Here is a 23,793-nt window from a genome sequence, read left to right on the forward strand (position 1 = left end):
AGATAGATAGATAGATAGATAGATAGATAGATAGATAGATAGATAGATAGAGTACCTGAAGAAATCACTGCATGCTGCAAGGACGCAGCGATGGCAGGGGAAACTGTGTTCCTGGACCTTAATCGTGAAGTCAAACAGCAGGCTTCGCTCCCTGAAGGATCTGAGCACACCCAGCAGCTGGAGTCCGTGTGACTCAGGCACCCGCAGTAGGGTCCTGCACTCTGGGACCCCGTTGCATAGTGGAGCACTGCCAGGTTTACTGCTGGGGGGGCTGCTGCTGGAGTTGTGGGCGTTGGTGATACATGACGGTGACTCTTGAGGTTCGTCCATCTTTTCAAACTCTGATAAAATCAAAAAAATTAAAATTAAATAAAGAGCATGATGCATTTTCACAGATAATAAAGAGGCTGAGCCTGCCCCCTTATATTATGTGACTATGTATGTGTCTGTGTGTGAAAGACACACAGAAAGGTGAGCAGAAATTAGTAAACTAAATGCTTAATATTACTGAGAACAGTTTAAGGTAAGATCTTGTCTAGCACATTCAGTATTATCACACAATTACTCAGTTCAAAATTAAGATAACACACACTACCTGAGATGATGCACTGATGTTAAAAGTCCAACATAGGTTATACAAGTAATAGATATAGACGTGAAATATAGAGATATTTAGTCTGAAGCAGGACAAGCGCTACTCACAGTGTCAGCACCTCGGACAGCTCTCTCTTCTCATGCCATTCTAACTTCCGGAAACGTGAAATCACGCGAGGACTCGGACAGCTTCTTGTTTTTCCGCGAATATACTTGTCACTAAAATGATCTTTGCTGAAAGTGCGTTGTTTTGTTAGTAATAAGAAGATGTTGCTGTTGTTTATTAAAAGCCCTCGAGTAGTGTGTGCATGTATGCGGCTCTTTGTCTGCGGTAGAGCAGTGTGCAATGGTAGCTGGGAACTGTAGTTCTCGCTCGTTGGTCGTTTTACAGACTAGGTCTTGGCTCGGTGGGACTGTGCTGGGGCCTAGTGTAGTAGTTTGGTGTTTAATCTTTCATCAGCCTCAGATTAACGTGGTTTTACAGATACTATAGACGGAAATACGTCTCTGGATTTTTGCTGGCTAGAGCTGCAGATCTATATTTGTTTTAATTTTAATTTAATTTAATTTATTTGTTTTAATATTTATTTATTTTATCACCTTGTTGCAGTGGCATCTGAGATACATAAATGGCATTAAGGCAAAAACTGTGTAAATAAATAGGCAAAACATTAAATAAAACAATAAAATAATATTTAGTTTATTTTAATTTAATCAAAACAACAACAACAGGCAGACAGGGTTCCAGGATGTGCATGAATATGTTGTTACTAGTAAATCCTTTGTCTCTGAATTTTTTCTCGCTGGAGCTGCAGATTTGTATGAGTAGCCGAGATAGTGTGGAAGTTCATTCATTCATCTTCTAACCGCTTCATCCTCTTGTTTTATTTATTTATTTAATATCTGTTTTATTTTATTTCAACCAATATCACCTGCTGTGGCATCTGAGATACATAAAATTAAATGCACCCATCATAAAAAAATAGGGGATAAATTCACTTGCAGCACAAGAGATGGGCTAAGAAGTCAGGACACATAAGAAATTACATAAAATATGTAAAGTAAGAAATTAATGAATGACATTCAAGCAAAAACTGTATTCATTAGATAAATAAATTAATAAACAGGCAAAATATATTTAAAAAAAATTTAATTACCTGGAGGTAGTTTGTAAGTTGAAAATCTGTTTTAATTTTAAAACAATGCACCTTGCCAATCTAGACGAGCTTCACTGTGCAAAGCGATGGTGTTGTTAGTGGCATGTAAAAAGGCTATCACAAGAAAATGGCTTAAGAAAGACATACCAACCATAAATGAGTGGATTGACTTAATTTATACTACATACACAATGGAGAGAATTACAATTAAACTAAAAACCCAACTGATACTTTGATGAAAAATGGTCAGAATGGCCTAGCCTACCCGTATGTACAAAATCAGGCCTTATAGTTGACACATGAGTAAGTCATTTTTATATGTTTTGTTTTGCTTTTAGTTCACTTTAAATGTGTAGGGTTTTTGTGTCCATTTGACACCTATGTGAACTTACTAAAAAGTTAATGACTAAATAAATAAATAAATGTAATATTTAAAAAAAAAAAAAAAAAAAAAGCTGCGTATTTGGTAAATTGAGTCACTGTGGTGCAATGCAACTTGTCACCACTGGGTGGCGTTGCCTGGCTGCAGAGCAATACTTGTGGTAATGCTTCTGCACACACGCACCAAGTAAAAGCCTCTGAAATAGTGAACGTCAACTTCAGTCATGCTGCAGTACCGTTTCACTGCCACAGTGCTGCTGACCAAATAACACACTTTCCTGCCTGGAAATGGTGATTACGAAGATACATAAAGGCAGGCTTTTGCAGACATGCACAGATACTACTACAGACTGTGTCTGTCCTGGTAATATATGCAACGACGTATGGATATAGGCCACTTCTCATTAACACAATCAATAAAGTGCGAACACACACAACAGAACAAAGAAGTAACTGTGATTATACAGCAACATAACAATCAAACCACCTCCCTTCATCTGAATTATCTTTATTAGCAGATTAGTCGCAACAATCCTTAAAATCAAATGCTCTGTTATTGATTGATTGAGGACTATGAGTCAAAATGGACAACAGAAACTAAGGCCATTCCGTCACTCATTTGCTTTTTCCATTTTTATAAGTTTGAGCTATATCGATTTCTGTATTATCATTATTATTATAAGGCTATTATGAGAGCCGCTTCACTGGATGTTTTATCGGTGGGTCGGACCCCCTCCTCTCTCCTTACATCCCTGCATCCCTCCCTTCCTCTCTCCCTCCCGGCAGTGCATCCCCATCCCCCACACGGTGGCCGTCTCTTCGGGTGAAAGCTGTCTTCCCTGCGCCACTGGTCCGACAAAACGCTGCTGTAGCAGAGCCAGTCAGTCCGCACCGACCTGAGGCAGAGCACACAGCACGGGAGAGAGCACGTACGCACACGGGGAATCATTTTTTTGTTCGACCGAGTGGCTTTGGTAAGTCTTGTCCGATGTCTATTATGGAGGGCAGGAATGTCCATGTGTCGACTTGCTAGTTGTTCGCTTTTTTCTGTCTTTCTTTTCCTCCGTATCCCTTCAATTGTCCTCCGTGTCGGCTACATCGGGGGAACTAGCAGGCTAAGCTAACAGGAGCTAGCTTAAATAGCGGAATCAAACTGATAGCCGTTGTCGTAACGGCTCGGGGTTTTATGGTTAGTGGTTGGCGTCCAGGCGGTAAAAGTAGCCGCTGATGTTCCGGTGCAGTCCGCTCTGACCTGCTGTGAGTGTTTTTCATTGTAGTTTGCTAATCTTGACCCAGCTAGCTCGCTAATTAGCAATTTTAGCAGCGTGCGCCCGAGGGATGCGGGGATGCTGCTACGACGGGTTAGCGGTTGTCTTTTTAAGCTAGCAGACTAAGCTAAGCTAATGTTACTATTATGTGACCCGCATAGATTCCTGCACGGGGTGCTTCGGAATGGTTGAATAGCCATGCTAACGGTGGCTAATCTGGTGATAATTGGCAAGATGGCATCTCGGAGTTGTTATCTAGAAATCGGTGGATTTCCAAAATGGTGTCTTAAGCTTGTTTGAGTGTGACCATTTTTGTCCAACCATGGCTGTTTTGGCGTTGCTTGCTATCTCAGGAATGCAGTGTACTGCCAGTGCATGCCATAGTCTGATGGATATAACTACATATTAACCACTGATGTGGTGATAAATACAAACGCCTGCATGCTTGGCTGTATCCTCCAGGCTACAGTCACTATTTTGAACAAAACACAGCATCATAATTTGTTGTGCAACTGATTTGTTTTTCAGCAGAGTTTTGTGCTGCATCTGTGGTGTATTGTGCAGCTGTTATAAAATGAAGTGTAGCGTGTATTCATATGTAAATATTTGCAGTCTGGGTTTAGATGGTTCACCTCATTGAGTCTATGCACATCACTCATTATTAGGTTCATAATAATCATGTGGTTCCTCTTGAGATTCACTTTTGGTTACATGAAGACCCCGGCTATTGTCAGAAGAAGCATTAGAAAGGCAAAGTGTGACAGCAACTTAAGATTATTTTCTATATTGATTAATTTGCTGTCCAGGTATTGATTTAAGTATTATTATTCAGTCTAAAGAATGTCAGAAAATAGTGAAAAACCCTTAATAACACCTTTTGATTGCTGGCACAATAAAATATTTCATTGTACAGTAACAGGAAATGGAGTTAAGCAGCCTTGACAGAGACAATATTTGGCATTTTGGCTTGTTAAACAACTTTAACAATCAATTCCTGAGCAAAATTCTTGTTGACTAATTTCTTTCGGTCATCTTAATGATTCACTAACTAATCATTCAGCAATAGTAGGGATGCAACAGCCTAACAGTGTATCGCTGTACACACTGACAATACAGAATACAAAACCTAAACAGAGCCCTGTGTAGTTTAAAAGAGACAGGATTACACAAAATGCTACAGGCATATTTTTCTTCTTCTCTCTTATGACTAGTCTTATCAGTGAAATGAATCCTCTTCGCGATCATCTTTTTTGGGGGATTACCTGCTTCAGTCATTGACCACTAATCCTATTTAATTCAAGAAGTCTTATCTGTCTAAAGGGATTTCTGAGATACTACTGTTCTTGGCCCTCGTCAGAGCAACGCATTTAAAGTTATCTGTGTACAGGAGAGTGGAAGAAGCACACTGCTCCACGAATGTTAGACATTCAGTGATGTGATTTTGTTCTAAATTTTTAATTTAGGTTATGCTTAACAAGGCTGAACAACATTCGAGTCACATCGATTCTGTCCAATGAACAAACAATGCACAAATCATAAAGGCTTTGCACAGTCTTTTTACGACTAAAGGCATCTGGCAGAATTGCATCCCCCAGATGAAGGCATATTAAATGCAAGGATAATGGTCATCCATGAGAAATCAATTCATAAATGACAGTATAAGGGTGGCATTTTAAGTCAGTCTGTATTTTATAGGATAAGAGCTAGAGCTAAGCTGGGCCAAAAAGGTGTCGAAGTGCTTCAAGTATTTGCTAGTTCAATTTCATCCTCAGTCTAAGGTGACCCCTGGCTGCCATGCTGGGGGGGGGGGTTGGCATGCGTTGAGCGGAGTCTCATGTGTATGAATGGTGGGCCGTACAATGCAGCCGTAAAACTGTCAGACTATAGAAAGCTGGAGTCTCTTAATGTTACGAGAGTCGATGGTTCTATAACAGACTGTTGTCTTTCTAGCACTTCAGTCCCATGTGGTTTGAACCACTTAATGAGTTTCTCATCAGAGATCAGTGAATGAGATGCTTACAGACGACAGCTTCCAGATTTGCCCTCCTCATGTCCAGCCCACAATGCCTCGACTTAATGACCGGCTTTTTTTTTAATTTTTTTTTTTTTTTTTTTATGGGACAAGCAGATGTAAACATTTGCATCATTAGACAGGTTGTCACTGTCAGTGATATTTGAACAAAATTGCCATATTTGAATACCACTAAATTTCATCTTGGAAGTCATTTATCATTTTATTTAATTGCTAAAACTTTGGCTGTAATGGACAATCATAAGTCTATCTAATTATCTTTTTTTAAAATTAATTAAGTCTATAAAATATCAGTTTCCCAAAGTCCAAAACCCAAAGATGTTGATTTTAAGATGGGGAAAGGCAGCAAATTCTCACATTTGAAAAATGGCGGCATTCATTTTTGGCACCCCTTTTTAGAAATTGACTTGAATGATTAATTATCAAAATAGTTGCCAGCTAATTTTCAATTGATTGGCTATTGCAGCTTTTATCTGTTGACAATACATTTGGTTATTGCTAAATGATGACCCACAGAGCCCAGGGAAGAAGAAAGAAGCACACTTACTGTAATTGTCAGGAATGCAGATTCAATTCATGTGCCCGCAATCAATACAAGACAGTATCAGTAATTGTCCTCATTGTTTTTTTCTTTGCTGCTTACCATAATCTGCCTCACACCAGGCCTTTAGCACTGTTAAAATTTTTAGGAAGCTGTGTGTTTGGATGGAAATGGAGACACATATGCCATCGGAATATCAAAGTAAAGGTGTATCTTAAAGATGATATGTATCGATGTACTGATTTTGCATCACTTGGATTATTCATCACTGAATCAATAAATCAATCCAGACTGATGTATAGTTACACCCCTAGTTCATCTTAAGTTGGACTTTGACTATGTTTAATGGACATCAGATACCATCAGCAGTATATGAATGAGAGAAAATCACCAAAAGCATTATACACCTGGATTCTTTGCAGATTTTCAACGAGCGCTGTGTCACTGCAGTGTGGGGAGTGTGTGCAGATGAACAGTGTTAAGATGCCCTTCGTGCTGCCAGCTCCCAAAGCTCCCCGCCCATCCACCAGCCAAAATCTGTGACATGACACATGAAATGACGTGTTCTGCATCATTCGGCGGATTTTTGCTCACGGCACAGACAACTTCTCAGTGCTGTTTGCTCGGGGGAAGGCCAAACACCGTTCATCTTCACACACTACCCACAACGCGGTGACAAACACCTGGTTGTAAATCAGTAAAGTATTCTTTATAGTCACATGTTGTTATTTGCCAGCACGGCTTGTATCAAATGCTGCTACTGCAAAATGTTACTGTACTTTACTTTCCTGTATATTAGCATAAAATTGAGACAGTTTGTATATTGACTCTACACCCTGTTGTATTTAATCATCTTATCAAGAGCTAGCTTTCAGCTGGGACACTATTTGAACAGGTATTTCACAGAAGACCTGGTCGGCTCTGTATATTTAGTAAGGTTGAAATATCTGAGTAGCTGGCATTGATCAGCATGTCATCAAAGCCCTTCCTAAATAATAATGGTGAATTTGTGCAAAGAGACAGTAAAATATCACTGGTTGCTATGTTAACTACACCATTATGGCCTTTTTTTTTCTCCTGTGTTTGTCAAGTCTCACCCCCGCTGCAGGCAATAATGCCTGTCTGCAGTTAATATTGCCTGGAGGTATTGATTGTTTATCATGGGTTTAACTTCCAACATCTAGCTCATAAAGCTGTTGGTTCTCTTTTCTGTTTGTGCATGCTTGTGACTTGGTGCAGCGTGCATGTGTGTGTTTTTTTCCTGTAACTCAAAGGGTCAGATTACTCAAAACACAAATCCAGTGACGCTGAATTCAGGAATTGAGTTTTGCCTTTTTAATCACTGGCTATTACAGCCCAGTAATGTAGTAGCTAATTTTAAGTAGTTTTTTCTTAAACTAGAAGCTTAATTAAGTATAAATTTTTAACCCAAGTTTTCTGCAAGTTGATGGCCTTAATTGTAAAAATCAATCCACTTTGTCTGATTTGTTAGTTCTGTTTCCACAGCGTTGGTAAAATGTCTAAAAGGTTAATAAAATTCAAAATCAAACCCATGGCCAAATGAGAACATTGACTTTGCCCAGCAGCTCATTATTTGATCTCCCAGCTTGGATTGATGTGGCATTTGTAAAAAATCAATCAATAAAATTTGATGTACCTGGTTCGTTAATTAATTTGGAGCACCTTTGAGCTTTGTGCAATCATTAAGAGTGCCTTGAAACATACAGATAGATACTGCAGCAGGCCACACATGCACCAGTGCCTTTTTATATTGTTATTGTGCAAGTGATAACATAGTGTTGAGGATGCACTTATATCACATACAGACATGACACCTTTTTTTGGTAATTATAGGCCTATAGCTTCTAATAGCTTGCCCATCACGGTGGCGATCAGCATGGGTTAAATCACTGCTAAATTATGGCAAAGAACGAGTCTTGTTGGACATTTTCTACAAGCATATATGCAATATATTAGTCTGTATCTCTGTTTGCAATGATTTCACACAAGTTTAGAATTTTAAGGGACAAAAAGTGAGATTTATACCACCAGCACGCGGCTTTGGAAATCTAAACACCATGTCTTCAAGTGCCCTCTGAAGTTCACTTGTTTTACAGTGATGAACTTTTAACCAATCATCCACCCGAGTTTTTGCATGATTTTCTGGCTCTTGTGAAGTGATGAATTTCACTTTGGCTCGTGGTAACATGATATCTATAGATCGCTCTCTGAAAACTTTTTCTCCGTCTGACAATTTTGTCTGGTATGTAAATTAGTGTTAGAGCCTCACTAGGCAACTAGCATGGCCGTAGACTTCCAGGCTTGTTTCCAGGATCGCTCAGGCCTGCTATCGATGTTATTATTTCCCAGTTGCTGTGGGAACCCATTTAAAGTCAAATTACTTGATGCTCCTTTTTTAAGAAAGCTATACAGAAGCCTCTAATTAATACCCTAATTAAGGACTCTTTGTTGGAGACAACTTTGTCACCACCCTCTCTTTTGTTTTAACCTCAGTGAAGGTAACGCTTTTAGCTTTTTCCACCACTAACTGTGAATTTAGATTTCTTTCTGCGTTATGAAATCATATGTTTTGATACAGCCTCATCATAGCAAAAGATTACTGCCATTTTGCTCTCCCTAAATGTGGCTTAGCTCCCAAGGACCACAGCAGAGGTAGAAATCTTATAAATAAATGGATAAGGTTAAAGGGTATTTATTCCATGGTAACATATCAGTTTTCAGTGGGCTGGCTCAATATTGTCACATAATCCAGGGATACAGACCCATGAGGTGTGTTACTGATGACATGATTTTGGAAAGGAGAATAGAGGAGGAGGAGGAAGTCGGCACAGAGAAAAGGGGAGATGCTGTCCCAAAGTGTATAGTGCTGTCCTAGATCTAAAATAGCCCAGGGCTGTTTGGAGCTCGTTTCTGCAGGGCAGGTCTGATTGTGTGGAAGGCAGGGGGGATTTCTGATGTCATCACATTGCCTTTGAGCACTGTACTGAGATGGATTTGGTTTCGGACTTGATTATAGATGTCAGTTCTGATTGTGACAGCAGGCACTATTAGTTGGACTGTCCCTTGGGCCTGTTTTGTTAGATATCATGCTATCAGGATTTATGCTGTATTAAAGGCTCTGAAAACATACATAAGCACAATGTTTTATATGAATATTAAGTGTCAAAGAGAAATACTTGACATTGGAAACCAAGTTTTCAGGGGTTTTAATGGAGCTTTATTGTTTATTGTTTATCCTCGGGAGATGGACCTTCGGTAGGTGACTGTAGCGGCTTGAATCCCATCAACAGAAACCCTTCAGTGCCCAGGGTCACAGCCGGCTGGTGGCCAGTAGCAGCACTGGGTCTAATCTGTGTAAAGGTAGCAACAGAAAGTTTTCTGATTCAGAAGAGAGTCTGGGCAGTCCATTTTGCTGTGGCTGGAGTGGATTTGGGTTGCTGCAGCTGCCAGCTCTACTCCTGGGGTGGTGATGTGTTGCATCGGGGAGTGAGGTGGAGGACACACTAGATAATGTTAGCTACTTAAACGTGAACTTGAAGCTGCAGCCATAAGCTTTCGGCTCTAGTTAGCAGAAGGCTAAATTATAAGCGACATTTTCTGTACATATTTGAAATGCTTCACAGATACTGACAGGTTTTATTTTGTTTATTGTCAGAGTCTCCCTTTGATCAGTCAGTCTTCTTTTTTTGGGTTGCTTGGTCAATACAGTGTTAGAAAATAATGCAAAATGCCCATGACATTTTTAATGGATTGTTATATGCAAATGTTTCCACTTAATTAAAGAAGACAGAAAATTAAAAAAAAAAAATCACATTTGAGAAGCGAGAAATGGTGTATTTTCTGCATTTTCAGCTTGAAAGGATTAACTATTACAGAACAATTTTCTGTAAATACATTTATTGTTTTGGCTTTACAGTACAGTGAACTGATGCTAAAATTATGCTATAGACTAAAGTCAATAAATAGAAAAAGAGCAGCCCACTTAAAGGATATTAAATGTGTGATTAATTACGGGAAGGTATTTTGAATAGTGATTAGTCCTTAAGAATGAAAATACTGTTGACGCACCACATTACACTCAGCAGTTCGTTGTCTTACGGTTTTTATCTCTCTGTTTCCTTTTCATATGACCCAAGTGAAATGTTGCCTTCTTGAGGATTAAAAAAAAAAGCTGTTCAGCTCTATTCTCTCCTGTGCTGAAGTGTGATGACGCCCACCGGTTTTGATTTGTTGCTTTAAAGAGTAGATGCCTGGTGAGGTATTATGTGGGAGGATAGAGTCGGTGTGGGGGTTGTGTTGTATTGTACATGTTCTCTAGGAATGGTAGCTCTTTGTGTGTGTGTGTGTGTGTGTGTGTGTGTGTGAGTGTGTGAGCGAGTGAGAGGTTTATTCTTTCACAATCCTCCTCCTCCCTCATTATTACCTCTTCTGGTCCCCCGAGGCTGCAGGAATCTCCCTTTATGGAGTGCAACCAGCATTATTGTTTAACAACATGCACGTTTTTATATTAACATGCACAAATTAAATATGTTGGCATAATCTTTGAAGATCTGAGACAAGGCAAGACTTGACTGTCACATTACTGAGCTCACACAAAACATTTAAAGATACACACAAATACACCCGAGCTCTGATAGCATGTAGGCTGGCGAGCTGTGTTTTTCTACCTATGCCTTGAAGCTATAGCTGGTGAGTTCAGCCCAAATGAAGTCCCACTAATAGAGTTTAAGGTTAACAAAGTCCTGAAAAATAACTCTGGTTAAGCCAGGGAGCTGGAAGGTTGTCTTAATAATGTCAGCGTGTGTGTGTGTGTTTGTGTGCCAGACAGAGCGTTAGCTGCCGATTTGCTTTGATGTCAGTATTGAAGGTTGCAGTTATAGCTGAAATGATTAGTCAATCAATAAGAAATAATAAGCAGCTATTTTGTCAATGTATTTGCTTTGGAGATTCATCAAGCAAAAATGCCAAATATTAGCTGGTTCCATCTTTGTCATTTATGCTAGTAATTTTTGGGGGATTTGGATTATTTGATGGGATAAAACAAGGAATTTGAATAAGTCACTGTTTGCTGTGGTAAATTATAAAAGGCTTTTATTACATTTTTTTAATGTTTTTATTGAAACAATCCGTAATGAAAAGAATGGTTTGTTGCAGTGTGTCCAGTGAGTTTGATATGTTTTTTTTTACTTCCTTTCATTGTGCTTTGTTTGTGTGGCCTTGAGGTATAATAATTCTCATTCCACAAGTAAAAAAATACTGCCTCGTCCTTGAATAAAATGTGTAATTTAGTATTTGGACAATGTTGTAGTGATAAGTGTACTAAATGAGTCAAATCAAAATTGCAAACAACATCCATCCACTAGAGCACACACCATCCATTGGCTGCTGTGTAGCAGCGTCAGTTTTCAGTCGAAATCCAATTTTCTGATAAATGTTTTTTCATCATTGCAGTGTCATAGACAGGTAGCTGGGGAGAAAATGAAGTGAGATCCAGTTTGATGTTGAGGATGGCAGGCTGTTACAGAGCCAAACATGCAGTAACATGGTCTCTGGTTTGCTTGTAATAGGATACTGAAAGGTATCTATCAGCAGATGAGTGAAAACGTTTTATGTCACATGTACAGTTTCATCATCATTGCCAGAGTCTGCTGTAAGCAGCAGCCCTTTGACTGATGGAGGGGTGTTACACTGCAGTTAGCCCTGCTGTCTCTGAAGTCCAATGTGTTTGTTCCAAGGAGAGAGGAGTGAATGGCAGAGAAATCAGTTTATACAAAAAGCAGACAACAGACAGTCACAAAGTGTGTATATGGTGAATTGTAATGTAACAGTGAAGGCTCAGTGGCTTCTGGCAACACAGCACATGTACCTGCAGCTCTCCAGCTCCTTCACTGTGAAAGCTTTCTTCCAATTATGCTGCTTAAACTACTTGGCCCTAGTTGGACAAATTTAATGTATTTTCATACACTTGCAGTACCATATAATATCAGCTCTTTACAAGCTTGATTCCTGCATGACAAGGCAGGCAATTTCAAAACACAATCTAGCAAAACATTATGTTTATGCTCTCTGTGTTTGAATGATTAAAAATTCTTAACTCACAGTTATCTCATATCCACCATTTTACGCCATTAATCAAATACAAAAAACTTGACATTTCCCAATGCTAAATGTTTTACAAGTAATTTGAAGACATTGTTTTCTTGCTCCAGTAACTCATGATTGGAAATTTTCACTTGCAGATTAATTTTCTGTCCATCACCTACAAATAATGTGATTATCTAGTAACTGCACAAGTATTTTTTCTCGCAGAAATGCCTAACGACCCCCATTTCCCACTTCTCATTTGTGATGATTTGCTGCTTTTCTTTGTCTTTAATGATCATAAATGGAACATCTTTTTGGTTGTGTAGGGTCAAACTACCTGGAAGTTAGGATGGTGAAATATTATCAGATTTTTTAAAGATACACTGAACAGGATCTTCTAAAAACAATGTATTGACTCAAACAGAAGTAATACCTCTCAATTATCATGTTACCCATTAGACATGTGGGGCAGTGTATTTTTCTGCTGAGTCCTCTGCCTGCATTTTCTTATTTTCTTCTTATCTTCTTATTTTCTGTGATCGGGACATTTATACGTGTGTATCAGGTGAGGTTGAGGGCTCTATAAGAAGGCAGCAACCAGGTGCCAAACCGTAAGCAGCAGGAAAGGGACACCGTGCCAAAAAACGCAAATATGAAATGCCAAAGGAATATGAGGTTAGCTTTTACTTTCACTTTCACTGGCAAGTGTGTTTACAAACAGTAAATGACAATCCTGCACAGCGTGCCTTTAATTTTTTATAGACAAATGGATAAATCAAGGAAATAATCAGCAGATTACTAAATAATGAAAATGACCTTTGGTTGAAGCTGCAGATAAATAGCAAAAAATATTGCATTAATCAGAATTTAATCATTATTTGTAACCACACGCCGAGATGGCAACTGATATTGCCAGACTCCAGTGTGGATCGTTTATAAGTGTATTTTCCAAAATGGCAGATTGTTCCTTTTGCAGGAAAAAGTGTAGCACAAGAAAATCACACTCCACTGCGAGGAGACAACCCAAACCCTTGGCTCCCAGTGCCCAGCAGCAGTTGCTGTTTGCTGGTGTCTCTCGAGCAAGTGTGGATGTGTTATTGATATTTTCAGGCACCCAACAATACGGTGTCGATTTTAGTTCTTTTCTTTATGAAGTGTGCCTTTAGAGCTAGAAATACTTCTAAACCATGGAGGAGATGTGTACACTCCTCGCTGCCCCTTTACAACGTCCTACAAATAAATGTACCATCTCTTTTTATGGTGAATGTCCTCTGTAAAATGGGCTTTTACAATCGCAGTGGTCTGTCGAACAGAAGGTCTCCTGGCTAGAAAGAGGTGTTGTTTTTTTTTAGGAATAGAGAGCCCTGAAGTGCTCCATCATCCCCTCCCCCTGAAAACAAGGGAGTCAGACACTCCTACTCATCACATGCATCTCTGTTGTTCTCTTTTCCTCACAAACACCTTCATTAGACGCATTGTGGCGTCCCTCTTGTTCTCGCCCATTCACTTTTCTTTACCTTAGCCAACACACACACACACACACACACACTCATACATATACACTCTGTTTCTCAGGCTGAGATGTATGAACACACACTCTCTTCTCTAGTCTATTCGAGCAAAGCTGTAATTGGGTATTTGTTGTGTTTGCAGCACTAGACCTCAGGGTTAGCTTAGCCACCTGTCCATGTGTTAATGGGCATTGTTCCCTTGCGCTACACATTTACATGCACATTACAACTTAGCTGACATGAACAACTACCAGATTAAGGTTATTTAATTAAAGCTTTTACGTGTTTTGCTTTAACTTTAATTTGATGCAGCTTGATGCTGATGATAATTGTTTTTTGAGATAATGACAGGCTGTACATTTTAAGGCTATGTTGGCTAATGGTTGTATGATGTCTTTGCCTAAATTATGACAATGATGGTGATTTTAAATTTGGGGAAAAAAAATCTCTTAAAAAGCCATGCCCACAGCATTGGCTTTAGAAATGGCAAATGATCTGTCGGTCAACTTTAGACTGAAATATCCTTGTCATAGTCATAACTGTTGGATGTATTGCCATGGAATTTCATGGGTTAACATTGAGTGAATTGTCTTTAGAACTATGGGATGGATTAGGCTTGGGTGGTATCAAAGTGTTATGGTATACCAAGGTATTAAGAAGTCCTTAAGGTAATATTTTCAATACTGTTAAATATCCAGATGCTCCTCTTTCTATAAACTGATTTGGAGAAGCTATATTAAGGTGATGTAGTGCAACATATGCACCACCAGAGGTCAGGCTCTACTAGTGGAACACACAGCTGAGCTAAGAAAGATGATGACTGCGAGTGGCAGGGATAACGTTAGCGTTACAAGTAGGGTTGCAGAGATATACCGATTGTAAGGTATGCTGTGATATAAAGGTTGACGGTTATTATATTGTATACATTTGCTTATCTACGATATTGGAAAAAAATTAATTCCTTCAAGGGTCATGCTGACTGACAAAAATATGAATCCTATCCTGTGTGAGACCATGAAACCACAATATTTTCTGAGATGGTTATCGTACTGTGAAAATCTCATACCGTTGCAACCCTTGAAAAGCAGACCAGCAACGGTAGAAAGAGACGGCACCGAAGACCGGCTTGTATAGCCAGAATTTTCTACATCTACCTTTTTTAAATTAAGGATTTATTTTGACTAAACTGAACAATAACTTCTATCTACAGCAGCTCAGCTTTAATTATCGTCGATGTTATATAGATACCACCCAAGCCTCGGATGGATTGCCATGAAATCTGTCATGGACATTCATGCCCCCCTCAAAACGAACTGTAATAACTTATTTTTCATCATTCTGAATTTTAATTTGTCCAACACATTGATTTATGACCAGTACCTGCATACTAATGACTTTCCCAACAGCCTCAGCTGCACTTTGTGTTTAGTGCCAAATAGCAAATGTTATCATGTTGACATACTAACTAAGATGATAAACATTATTCCTGATAAACATCAGCATGTTAATATTGTCATGTGGAGCATTTTAGCATGCTGATGTTAGCATTTAGTTCAGAGCGCTGCTGTCTATAAGGACAGTCTCTCAGAGCTGCTAGCACCACTCTTGGTGTTGTTGAATTGCGCTGCTTGTGCAGATCAGTGGTGCTGAATTTTAAAACTTTCACAGAGAGCTTGGAAGACATTTTAGGAAAACATCAGGGTTTGCATTTTTAAGGTAATCCAGTTAAGCTATTTGTTTTCTTAATGTGCCCGTTGTAATAATGTTTGCATTTTGCTTTTAATCTTGTTAAAATCAAACGTTTGAATGTGGAATCCCTGATTAAGGGAGGTGGAGACATGTGGTGATGAATTGAATGAAGAAGAACGGCAGAAAGGAATGAAAGGTGGGAGGAAGAGTTGCCCTGGAGGAAGGATTTAAATCATAGGAGATACAGTAGATTAATGAGAAATGTACTATGTGATGTGTTCAGCAATAGGTTAATCAATTCCCCTGGCACAGTCTTTTGTTACGAGATATGAATTTGGGTAATGAACCAGCGTTGACACATCACCACTCTTGTTTTTACACACCCACAAACACACACACAGGCTCATGTGTTTTTGATCATTTTTTGGGCATGCATATGCGTGTTTTTAAGGAATTCATGCGCAACTCAAAAGCAACTGCACCCACGGGTTTGTGCTCGCATTCAGTTGTCGAGTATCTCTGGGCGTTTTGACGTCAGTGTTCCTGGATGGAGCGTTGAAATGCTTCCTTGCCTAATTTGAAGTGTCACTTGGTGCCGTTTGGCATCACCATGGTACAGTGTATGCCCAGGAATTGTGACAGTGAAGCTGCAATCATCTGAAGGATTTGTTAACTGGCCATGAAGCACAAGCCCAGGATGGATCGGTCAGACTTAAATTTGTACAATCCAATTCACAAATCTGCAGGAAGCAGAACTGGACAAATGGGTTTTGATCGTCTGTACACGGTGAATGGTTGATGTGCCGTGTGCAGAGAGCTTGCCACAACATATTTCATGCAGTCTTATACATACACATGACAGAGCCGCACTGAAAACCAGAAAGAACCGGCCTGATCACTGCCGTCACATCCCGGGGTCCCATCTCTTTCAGAGACGGAAGTACAAATCAACACAAGATACACATGAACTCAAATAACACACAGCTCACACACACACACACACCTTTCCTCTCTTTATTTATTCCTCAGCTGTTCCGCTCTGTGTTTGTGCAATGCTCTTGTGGTTCTGGCTCATGTGTGTACTGGATCATGCTTACTCATGGCTCGGTGCAAGACTTGGCCTATTTGTACTATATTTTGTTCTCCGTCACTTGCCCGCTCACTGGGTGTGTTGTGCTTTTTTCATTTGGCTGTCTTAATGTTTGCTTTGCTGCTTGTATTGGATGTTGTGTACAGCACATCACATACACACACACTCATACTCATGCCTCACTTTCTCTTGGACATACACGCATCATGCAGGCTTAACATACACAGGAATTAATAAAATATTACCTCAAGGCTGTTTCATCAGCCGGTATTGCCAGAGCAAGAGCTCACGGTAGAGATTTAAAAGTAGAGTCTATTTCACAGTCCATGGACAGCACAGTCCACTTCACACAGTATTCACATAAATAGATTTACCCCATACACTGGGTTGTATTAGTACAGATATGCATTTATCAGAGGCTAAAGGCACAACAATCACTCACTCAAATGCACTGTCTAAATCACTGTCTCCCCTGCTGCGGTCACTAACCATTTGCTGTTGCACTGGTGCTTGCTTTTTTTGCCTCTTTAATTTTTTTTATTTTTTTCCTTTTCCTGTGTTCGTTGTAATCATGACCTCTCGCTGTTTTAATTTCAGATTTGCATATCCACTTCCACTCCTTCCTCATTTGCATACAGCAAGAATGGCGAGCGGGCATCCCACAGACAAATTCAGTTTCATGTATCAACCAGACACGCACAAGAGGTACGGGGCACGCATGCACACACACTCACACACACACACACACACACTCACACATACACATGTACATAATTTCCCATGCCCATATTCTTCACGAGCAGGTAAGTTGGAGCGCTTGAGGTCTTTTTGTCTACATTGTGAGACCCCTGGAGACAGATTCCTTATGGGAGATGTAGTATAAACGGCGCTGCTACTGGTAACCTTCACCCCAGCCATGTTTAGTGGCCACTCCTCCGTTCAATCCAACAGTGGAAACCTGGCTGGTAGAGCTCGCCCTGTCTTGCTTGGTGCAGTAGTGAAAATAAGGCAGATGATTAGCTGTATTAAAAGCCAAACAGGAAACCAAAACCAGTATTTCAGTGGATCCATGCTTACTTGTGCTTTTTCGTCAGTACTTGTGCCTTATTTATTCCAAAAAGTCTGTGTTTTTAAATACATACTTACGTTGAGCCTACTTGAGGGTGAGGATTCACAGGGATTGATTTTTTTTCTGTTGTTGTTGCATGCTGGCAAAATCCTTCAGCTGGATGTCGCCTTAAGAATCTGAGTTTGGGATTTATGTGCGTGATGAGTGTGTGCGTATGCTTGATATTCGTAACAATTTTCTTTCCAATTTACACGGCTTACGTCTCTCTCCTCCGTTTGTCTTCTGTCTTCTCTTATCCCCCCTGCCCTCTCTGCCACACTGTCTTTTTCTCTCTCTTTCAGCAAGAACAGGTTATCTTCAGCTATGAATCCAGTCTACAGCCCCGTTCAGCCTGGCACCCCTTATGGAAACCCTAAGAACATGGCCTTCACAGGTAAGACTAACACACACATACACATTCAGTATAGTTGCTGAACAAGTGCCTGAAAAGTTCTGCTAATGGCCTCTTGATGTCCCAAAAGTAGGAAAGGAAAGGAAAGGAAAGGAACAGTTCGCCCCAAAATCAAAAATACGTATTTTTCCTCTTACCCTTTTGAGCTATTTATCAATCTAGCTTGTTCTGGTGTGAGTTGCTGAGTGTTGGAGATATCGACTGCAGAGATGCCGGCCTTCTCTCCAATATAATGGAACTAGATGGCACTCGGCTTGAGGTGCTCAAAGCACTAAAAACAACATTTGAAAAACTCAGCAGCAATGTCTCTTACTAGAAATCATGCACGGTTAATCAAGAGAATCCACAGGCTGTGTTGTGAGCAGTTTCATAAAGGAACTGTCAACCATATCACTGAGCAGAAGGAAGTGTGCATCTACTCATGGAGAAGAGGCTAATCACAGCATGAGATGTAAACTTTACTGGCATCCTCCTTAGCTGAGCTGTAACATTAGCTAACTCAGTGGTGCTAGGTGAGCTAGCAGTATATGCATGTTCCTCTCTTTGTGGAGATATGGTCGACAGATGTACACTAAAACAATCTAAATTGATAAACAGCAGCACAGGAAAAATTTGTATTTTTGATTTTGGGGTGAACTGACCTCCAACCTCCAGCCTCGATCAGGGGACAGTTAAGACATTGTTTTGGAGTAGGGCCAGAGAAGTTCAGCAATGTACTGGAGTATAGGATGTGTTTCAAAAAAAATAAATGTCCTTCATTGGTATCTGAACAACGAATTTACAGTTTGTAAAAACAGGTCACAAAAAGTTTTCAATAAACACCTAATGCCCAAAGTTTGTGACTCAGTTACAGTATGTATGCAGTCATGTAGCATCCACAGAGGTCGTGTATGACAGAAAAGTGATATAATACAAACTAGTAAAACTGTTTTGTAGGAGACGTTAACCTTTCTGGCATTTTTAGTACAAGTGGGGGTTGGTGCAGGATAGAAGGCGTTCGATAAGGGTAAAGAGAGGTAGGAGAAGAAGGAAAAGATGGTCACAAAGTGTTGACTGAAGTTAAGGATGTCAATAATCTCTCATTGAAGCAGCAGCAAGGAAGCAGAGTCGACACTCTTTGCAGAGCAGCAGTGTGGACCTGGACCATGACCCTAAAGATGGAGTTGTTCACATCATGTGGCCTTTAATTTAATACCAGCACAGGATTTGAGTGCAGCAGGTGAAGAACATGTTGAGATAAACAAAGAAGATAGAAGAAAACATTTCATGATAAAGCCAGAGCTAGTCGGGAGGAATGGGTCATACGGTGATACATAATGTGAAAGAATAACAGTTCACTGTTTTCAAGTTAAACAGTGTGGCCAGACATGTTTTCGAGACAAAATCAGAGGAGCGAAAACTCCGCAGAGCAGCTCCATATTTTGACATCCAAGTCAGCTGGCTAGATTCGTCACGCTGTACTTTAATAAGCCACAAAAAGACGGTTTCCTTCGTCTCTTGTGGCATCTTTTTAACCTGATGCAGAAGCGTGAAGCTTGGATAATTTGGCCTGCTCCATGATGTCACTTCAGTTCCCTTCTCTCCATCGTTTTGAATCAGCCGTAGGGTTTTTATTTTCCATAACACAGTGCAGAATTTGAACTGCAGGTCGAAGGTGACTGCGGCAATGATGAATGTTTTCGTTCTGTATTCACCACAAGGTTGCACACAGATTTTAAAAAGTAGATTTGATGCAGTAAAATGAGAGCACTAGCGTAGCTCACAGTTATGTGTTTCCACTCATGTTTAGTTAACCTTTTCGTGTGAACTAAACACATGTGACAAAGTCTGAGGAGCAGCATGTTTGTTGGGGATTATTTCCTGGCAGAGACTTCATTTTTTTCCACATGAGCTTCAGTTAGTAAGCAGTTCATCTCATGTGTGTCCACTGATGCGAAAACACTCACCACAGGCACATTTAAATGATAAAACGGTTCGTAATTTTCCTAACTTCAGATCTGACTGATGGTACATGACCTTCTGTGAATATAGGTAAATGAGCCCTGGTTTATCTTAACTACACACTCACTGTGACCAGCAGACTTCAGGAATAATATAACAGAGGGCAGCTCTTGTTAAACATTATTGATTGTAGTTTTAATGTGTATTCAAACAAATTCATTCACAGTTTTATTTACAAACTCACCTTCAGAGACAGGCTGTTATTACCTTAGGTTAGTCCTTAAGCTGGTCTCAATTTTGTAAACTGGGTCTTGGAGAAATAGACTCTGCTCAGGTTCTGAGATGTTAAATGTTACTCAGGTCAACTTATGAGATAATTGTGAATTCATCTCTAATTAAAGGATGCAATGTTTGCAAGATGTGATTTAATTCATGCCATTAAGTATTGACATTTCTGTTGGTCGATGAGCAAATACAAATATTTGTGCTGGTAAGGAGCAGCAGTCACAATCATCCCTCTCTTTAACTTAAGTATCAAGTATCAAACTTAAACACCTTGTTAATCACAATAGTTCTGTATGCTTTATAGGGATGTAACCACATCTGGTGTGTTATTGTATCATTTAATCCAAGGCTTTGAATCAGTGCATATGATGAATTAAACAAGTCACCAGACATTTAGTTAAATCTTTCGAACCGTGCTGCAGCAGCTGCTGAGCTAATAAGTTTGCATTATTTTCCTGATTGAGAAACCACTCTAAATGAGTCAGACTCCACGTTAAAGACTCAGGTCTCATTCACAGGTCTAAAATATTATGCTTCAGGCTGCAACTGATGAGTGTCATGATCAAATAAGCAGCTATATTGAATCCTTAGAATAAAGTAATTGATAAATTGTTTGCATTTATACAGTGTTAAAAAAAATACATGTTGAAGTTCTGAGTCCAAGGTGTGTTCAAATTGCAAGTTTTGCCCAACCAACAGTCTTAAACGCTGAAGATATTCAAATTATTATTATATAAAACAGGAAATAAGCAGCAAAATTTCAAATTGGAGAAGCTGTAATTGAGATGCGTCTGGAAACTTTGTTTGATAAATCACTCTTAGCAATTATTTTTTTTGTTGTTATGTTTGTTGACTAATCACTCATTCAGCCAGTAGTTTCAGTGCTAATCATGCTTTTATGGATCTAAGTACTAAATTAAAAATGAAAATGTAATGCATTTTTTAAAGTGTTGAAAATATCTACAATTATACATCGAATTTAACCTGGGAGTTTGTGGGTTGCTATACCTGTACGCTTTTTATTTAGAGGTCAAATGTTTCTGCGTAATCTATAGTAAGCGTGTATTAAACTGAGCTGAGCACTGGTTAGTTAACCATCACAGCCCTCTGTGCTGCTGCAGCATAGATTGATGCAGATATTTAATAAACCTGTTACATCTGTGGCTCAACCTACAACAGCAGACAGCAGCCAAAGCTAGATATAGCAAAGGCTCAGGGCTACAGAACAGATAGTCTGTGAGATTGACTGCCAATAATAGCAAGCAGCGAGCAGCACTTCGCTCACGTACATACCGTCTCTTAACTCTCCTCCTCCTCTCCCTCCCTCTTTGTCTCGCTCTGTCGAACTCGCACCTTTTTATCAGTGAAAGCTTTTTCTCAGGTCAAAATCTGCTTTGTTTGCTCGACGTGTAATTGATGACGCACAAGAGTGTGTATGTGGTGTGTGCATGCCCCCCCTTTGCACGTGTCTGCATGCATTGCTAATGCGTTTCTGAATTTATCTCCTCCCACACCATATTGGCAGGTGTGTCTCGTCTGTATGTAAGACGCATTCAGCCGACTGTGTGATTGGTGCAGACATTTTTTTTAATGAGCACCATCTGTGCGCATCCCGCTCCAAACCAAATACTGCCCTACCTGTGTGTCGGTGTCTGTGTGTGTGTGTGAGAGAGACTCTTTGTTGTGTGCATCTGTGGCCCTCTCTGTTTGTTAAGCTATGGTTTCTGATATTTTCTCTCTTGTCTGTGATGACTTGCAGGGTATCCAGGAGGGTATCCTGCCACGGCTCCCACCTATACACCCAACCTCTATCAAACAGGCAGTCCTGGGTATCCACCAGGTGAGCCCTAACACACGCACACACACACAGACACACACACCTTTTACTGACTTTGTTAATATTTGTGAATATCTCAGGAGAAATTGCTGGCAGTTCACCTCAATTTTTTGGGTGTTAATTAGTGGGATGTTTCGGATACACACACCACAAAGATGGCAGTGAGTGTAGACGATCCACTGAAGCTTTGTGTAAAGGATGTCACACAGACACAGCGATACATTCAGATAATTTCACATCATTGTCACATTTTTATTATTAAACTTGGAGAATGTGTTTTACTCTGCCTGCCCTGTAATGTGTAGATATGATACTGTTGCCGATTTGTTTCTTTATTTGCACAATACAAAATACAAGCATGTAAAAACCACAGAGCAAAATTGAAAGTTGAGGGGTAAAGACAAAATCATAGTGTGAACAAATGTGTAGGCAGAGCCAAAAAGCTTAAACATCATATTTCATGAGGTAAACGACAATAACGCAACCATCAACTGTGCATATCTGACTCCACAGTACTATTACAGATGCTCTATCAAAATAAAACAGTCTGCAACAAAGCATTTCGTAACAGTTTTTAATAAACTCTGAAATAGTCAATAAAATTAGTAGGATTAAGTTTCAGATTTACCGCCTCAGAAGATGATTATTCCTTCTTTGGTAGCTGTGAATGGTGCCAAGTCTGCTGAAATAATAATTAAAAACAGATGTGTATTTTGTATAAACTGAACAGCCTTCACAAACCAATATTTGTGCCACCAATTTATCTTGCTTTTAGAAATATGTTTATGTTGCTGATGAGTAATCATGGCAATCATTCAGTTCACACTCTGGAAAGCAATTGAGTTATGTGTCGTGTAGAAATGAAAGTTAGTTTCTCCATCTTTCACGTTCCTCTGTCCAGCACCTAGTATTTATTGCCGGGATGTGCGTGCTTCTGTGAACCTTTTTGTAAGAAACAGAAGTTAGTTGGTGTTTAGGTTGAGGCTGGGAAAACACTTAATGTGTTGAATAAATTACACACTGATGGAATTTTAATTTCAAGTCAGATGATGTATTACTGCTGCTGCTCTACAGAGCTTCAATTAATCTATGTCGAACATGCATACGCAACCTAAAGCAAATATGGTTTCCCCACATCTTCAGTAATTGTCTGAGTTATTGTGATTATTATTTTGTCCTAATACTTCATTTATGGAGACTTCTAAAGGCAATAAGCAGACAGATACAGTGCCACCACATCCCAGCCTTATACAGTTGGAAATCAACACAGCTACTACACAAACACAGACCACTATTTAAAAAATAAGAACTTATGATAGAGATAAAAACACACAGTTGCCATTATGCCAGTAGATAAGTGCTATTATGTGTATCATCATCTCCATGTGATCATCTCCTGATCTCATTGCAAATTATACTTCTAACAGTTGTGATCACAAGTTTTATTGTCAATGCCACTATCATCTCACACACCTCAGGGCCATGTCTTTCCTCTTTATGAGCTAGTCTGGTGTCACCAAGTTTTTTTCTCAGTTGGGGAAAGATGAGTCATAAAAGGTTGCCACACTAGTAAGTTCACAGAGCCAGCTTTTAAATACAGGTGCTGCGTCTTTGTTCCACAGGCACAGCGTGTTCCTTTTTTTGTAACTGTGATACTGTATTGTGATGCCCTTAGCTGCCAATGAGTTTTCAGTAATAATCATTTTGATATGTATCAAAAATTGATGTAATCCCACAATCACTGATGTGTCAAAATGTGTTTCATCTCAGTACACTTGAGCAAACAAGGTTGTCGAGAGCGCTGCAGAGGTTGCAGTAATGTGAAGGCAGTATGGATTAAGT

General features: G+C 39.6%; 2 protein-coding genes across 6 annotated transcripts in view; one reads left to right on the forward strand and one right to left on the reverse strand.

Moving 5' to 3' along the window:
• The window catches only part of kbtbd3 (kelch repeat and BTB (POZ) domain containing 3), a 52,823-nt gene that overhangs the window by 6,260 nt on the left and 22,770 nt on the right, over positions 1–23,793 (reverse strand). Inside the window, exons 1-2 of one of the 3 annotated variants that reach the window (XM_049577470.1) lie at positions 703–1,011; positions 56–341 (exon numbers count right to left, since the gene is read on the reverse strand). In XM_049577470.1, coding sequence (XP_049433427.1) covers positions 56–330 — 275 coding nt within the window. In that variant the 5' untranslated portion in view covers positions 331–341; positions 703–1,011. The other 2 variants (XM_049577471.1, XM_049577472.1) reach the window with 2 other exon arrangements.
• fam168a (family with sequence similarity 168 member A) overlaps positions 2,912–23,793 on the forward strand; it is a 29,240-nt gene continuing 8,358 nt past the window's right edge. For 2 of the 3 annotated variants that reach the window (XR_007449454.1, XM_049577475.1), the window contains exons 1-4: positions 2,912–3,106; positions 16,966–17,073; positions 17,779–17,870; positions 21,874–21,954. Coding sequence is in view for 2 of the 3 variants with exons in the window: in XM_049577475.1 (XP_049433432.1) it covers positions 17,012–17,073; positions 17,779–17,870; positions 21,874–21,954 (235 nt within the window). In the remaining variant the exon portion in view is untranslated. The remainder of the gene's footprint in view (positions 3,107–16,965; positions 17,074–17,778; positions 17,871–21,873; positions 21,955–23,793) is intronic. The other variant, XM_049577477.1, reaches the window with a different exon arrangement.

The sequence above is a fragment of the Epinephelus fuscoguttatus genome, linkage group LG5, assembly GCF_011397635.1.
Source record: "Epinephelus fuscoguttatus linkage group LG5, E.fuscoguttatus.final_Chr_v1".
NCBI classification, from domain to species: Eukaryota; Metazoa; Chordata; class Actinopteri; order Perciformes; family Serranidae; genus Epinephelus; species Epinephelus fuscoguttatus.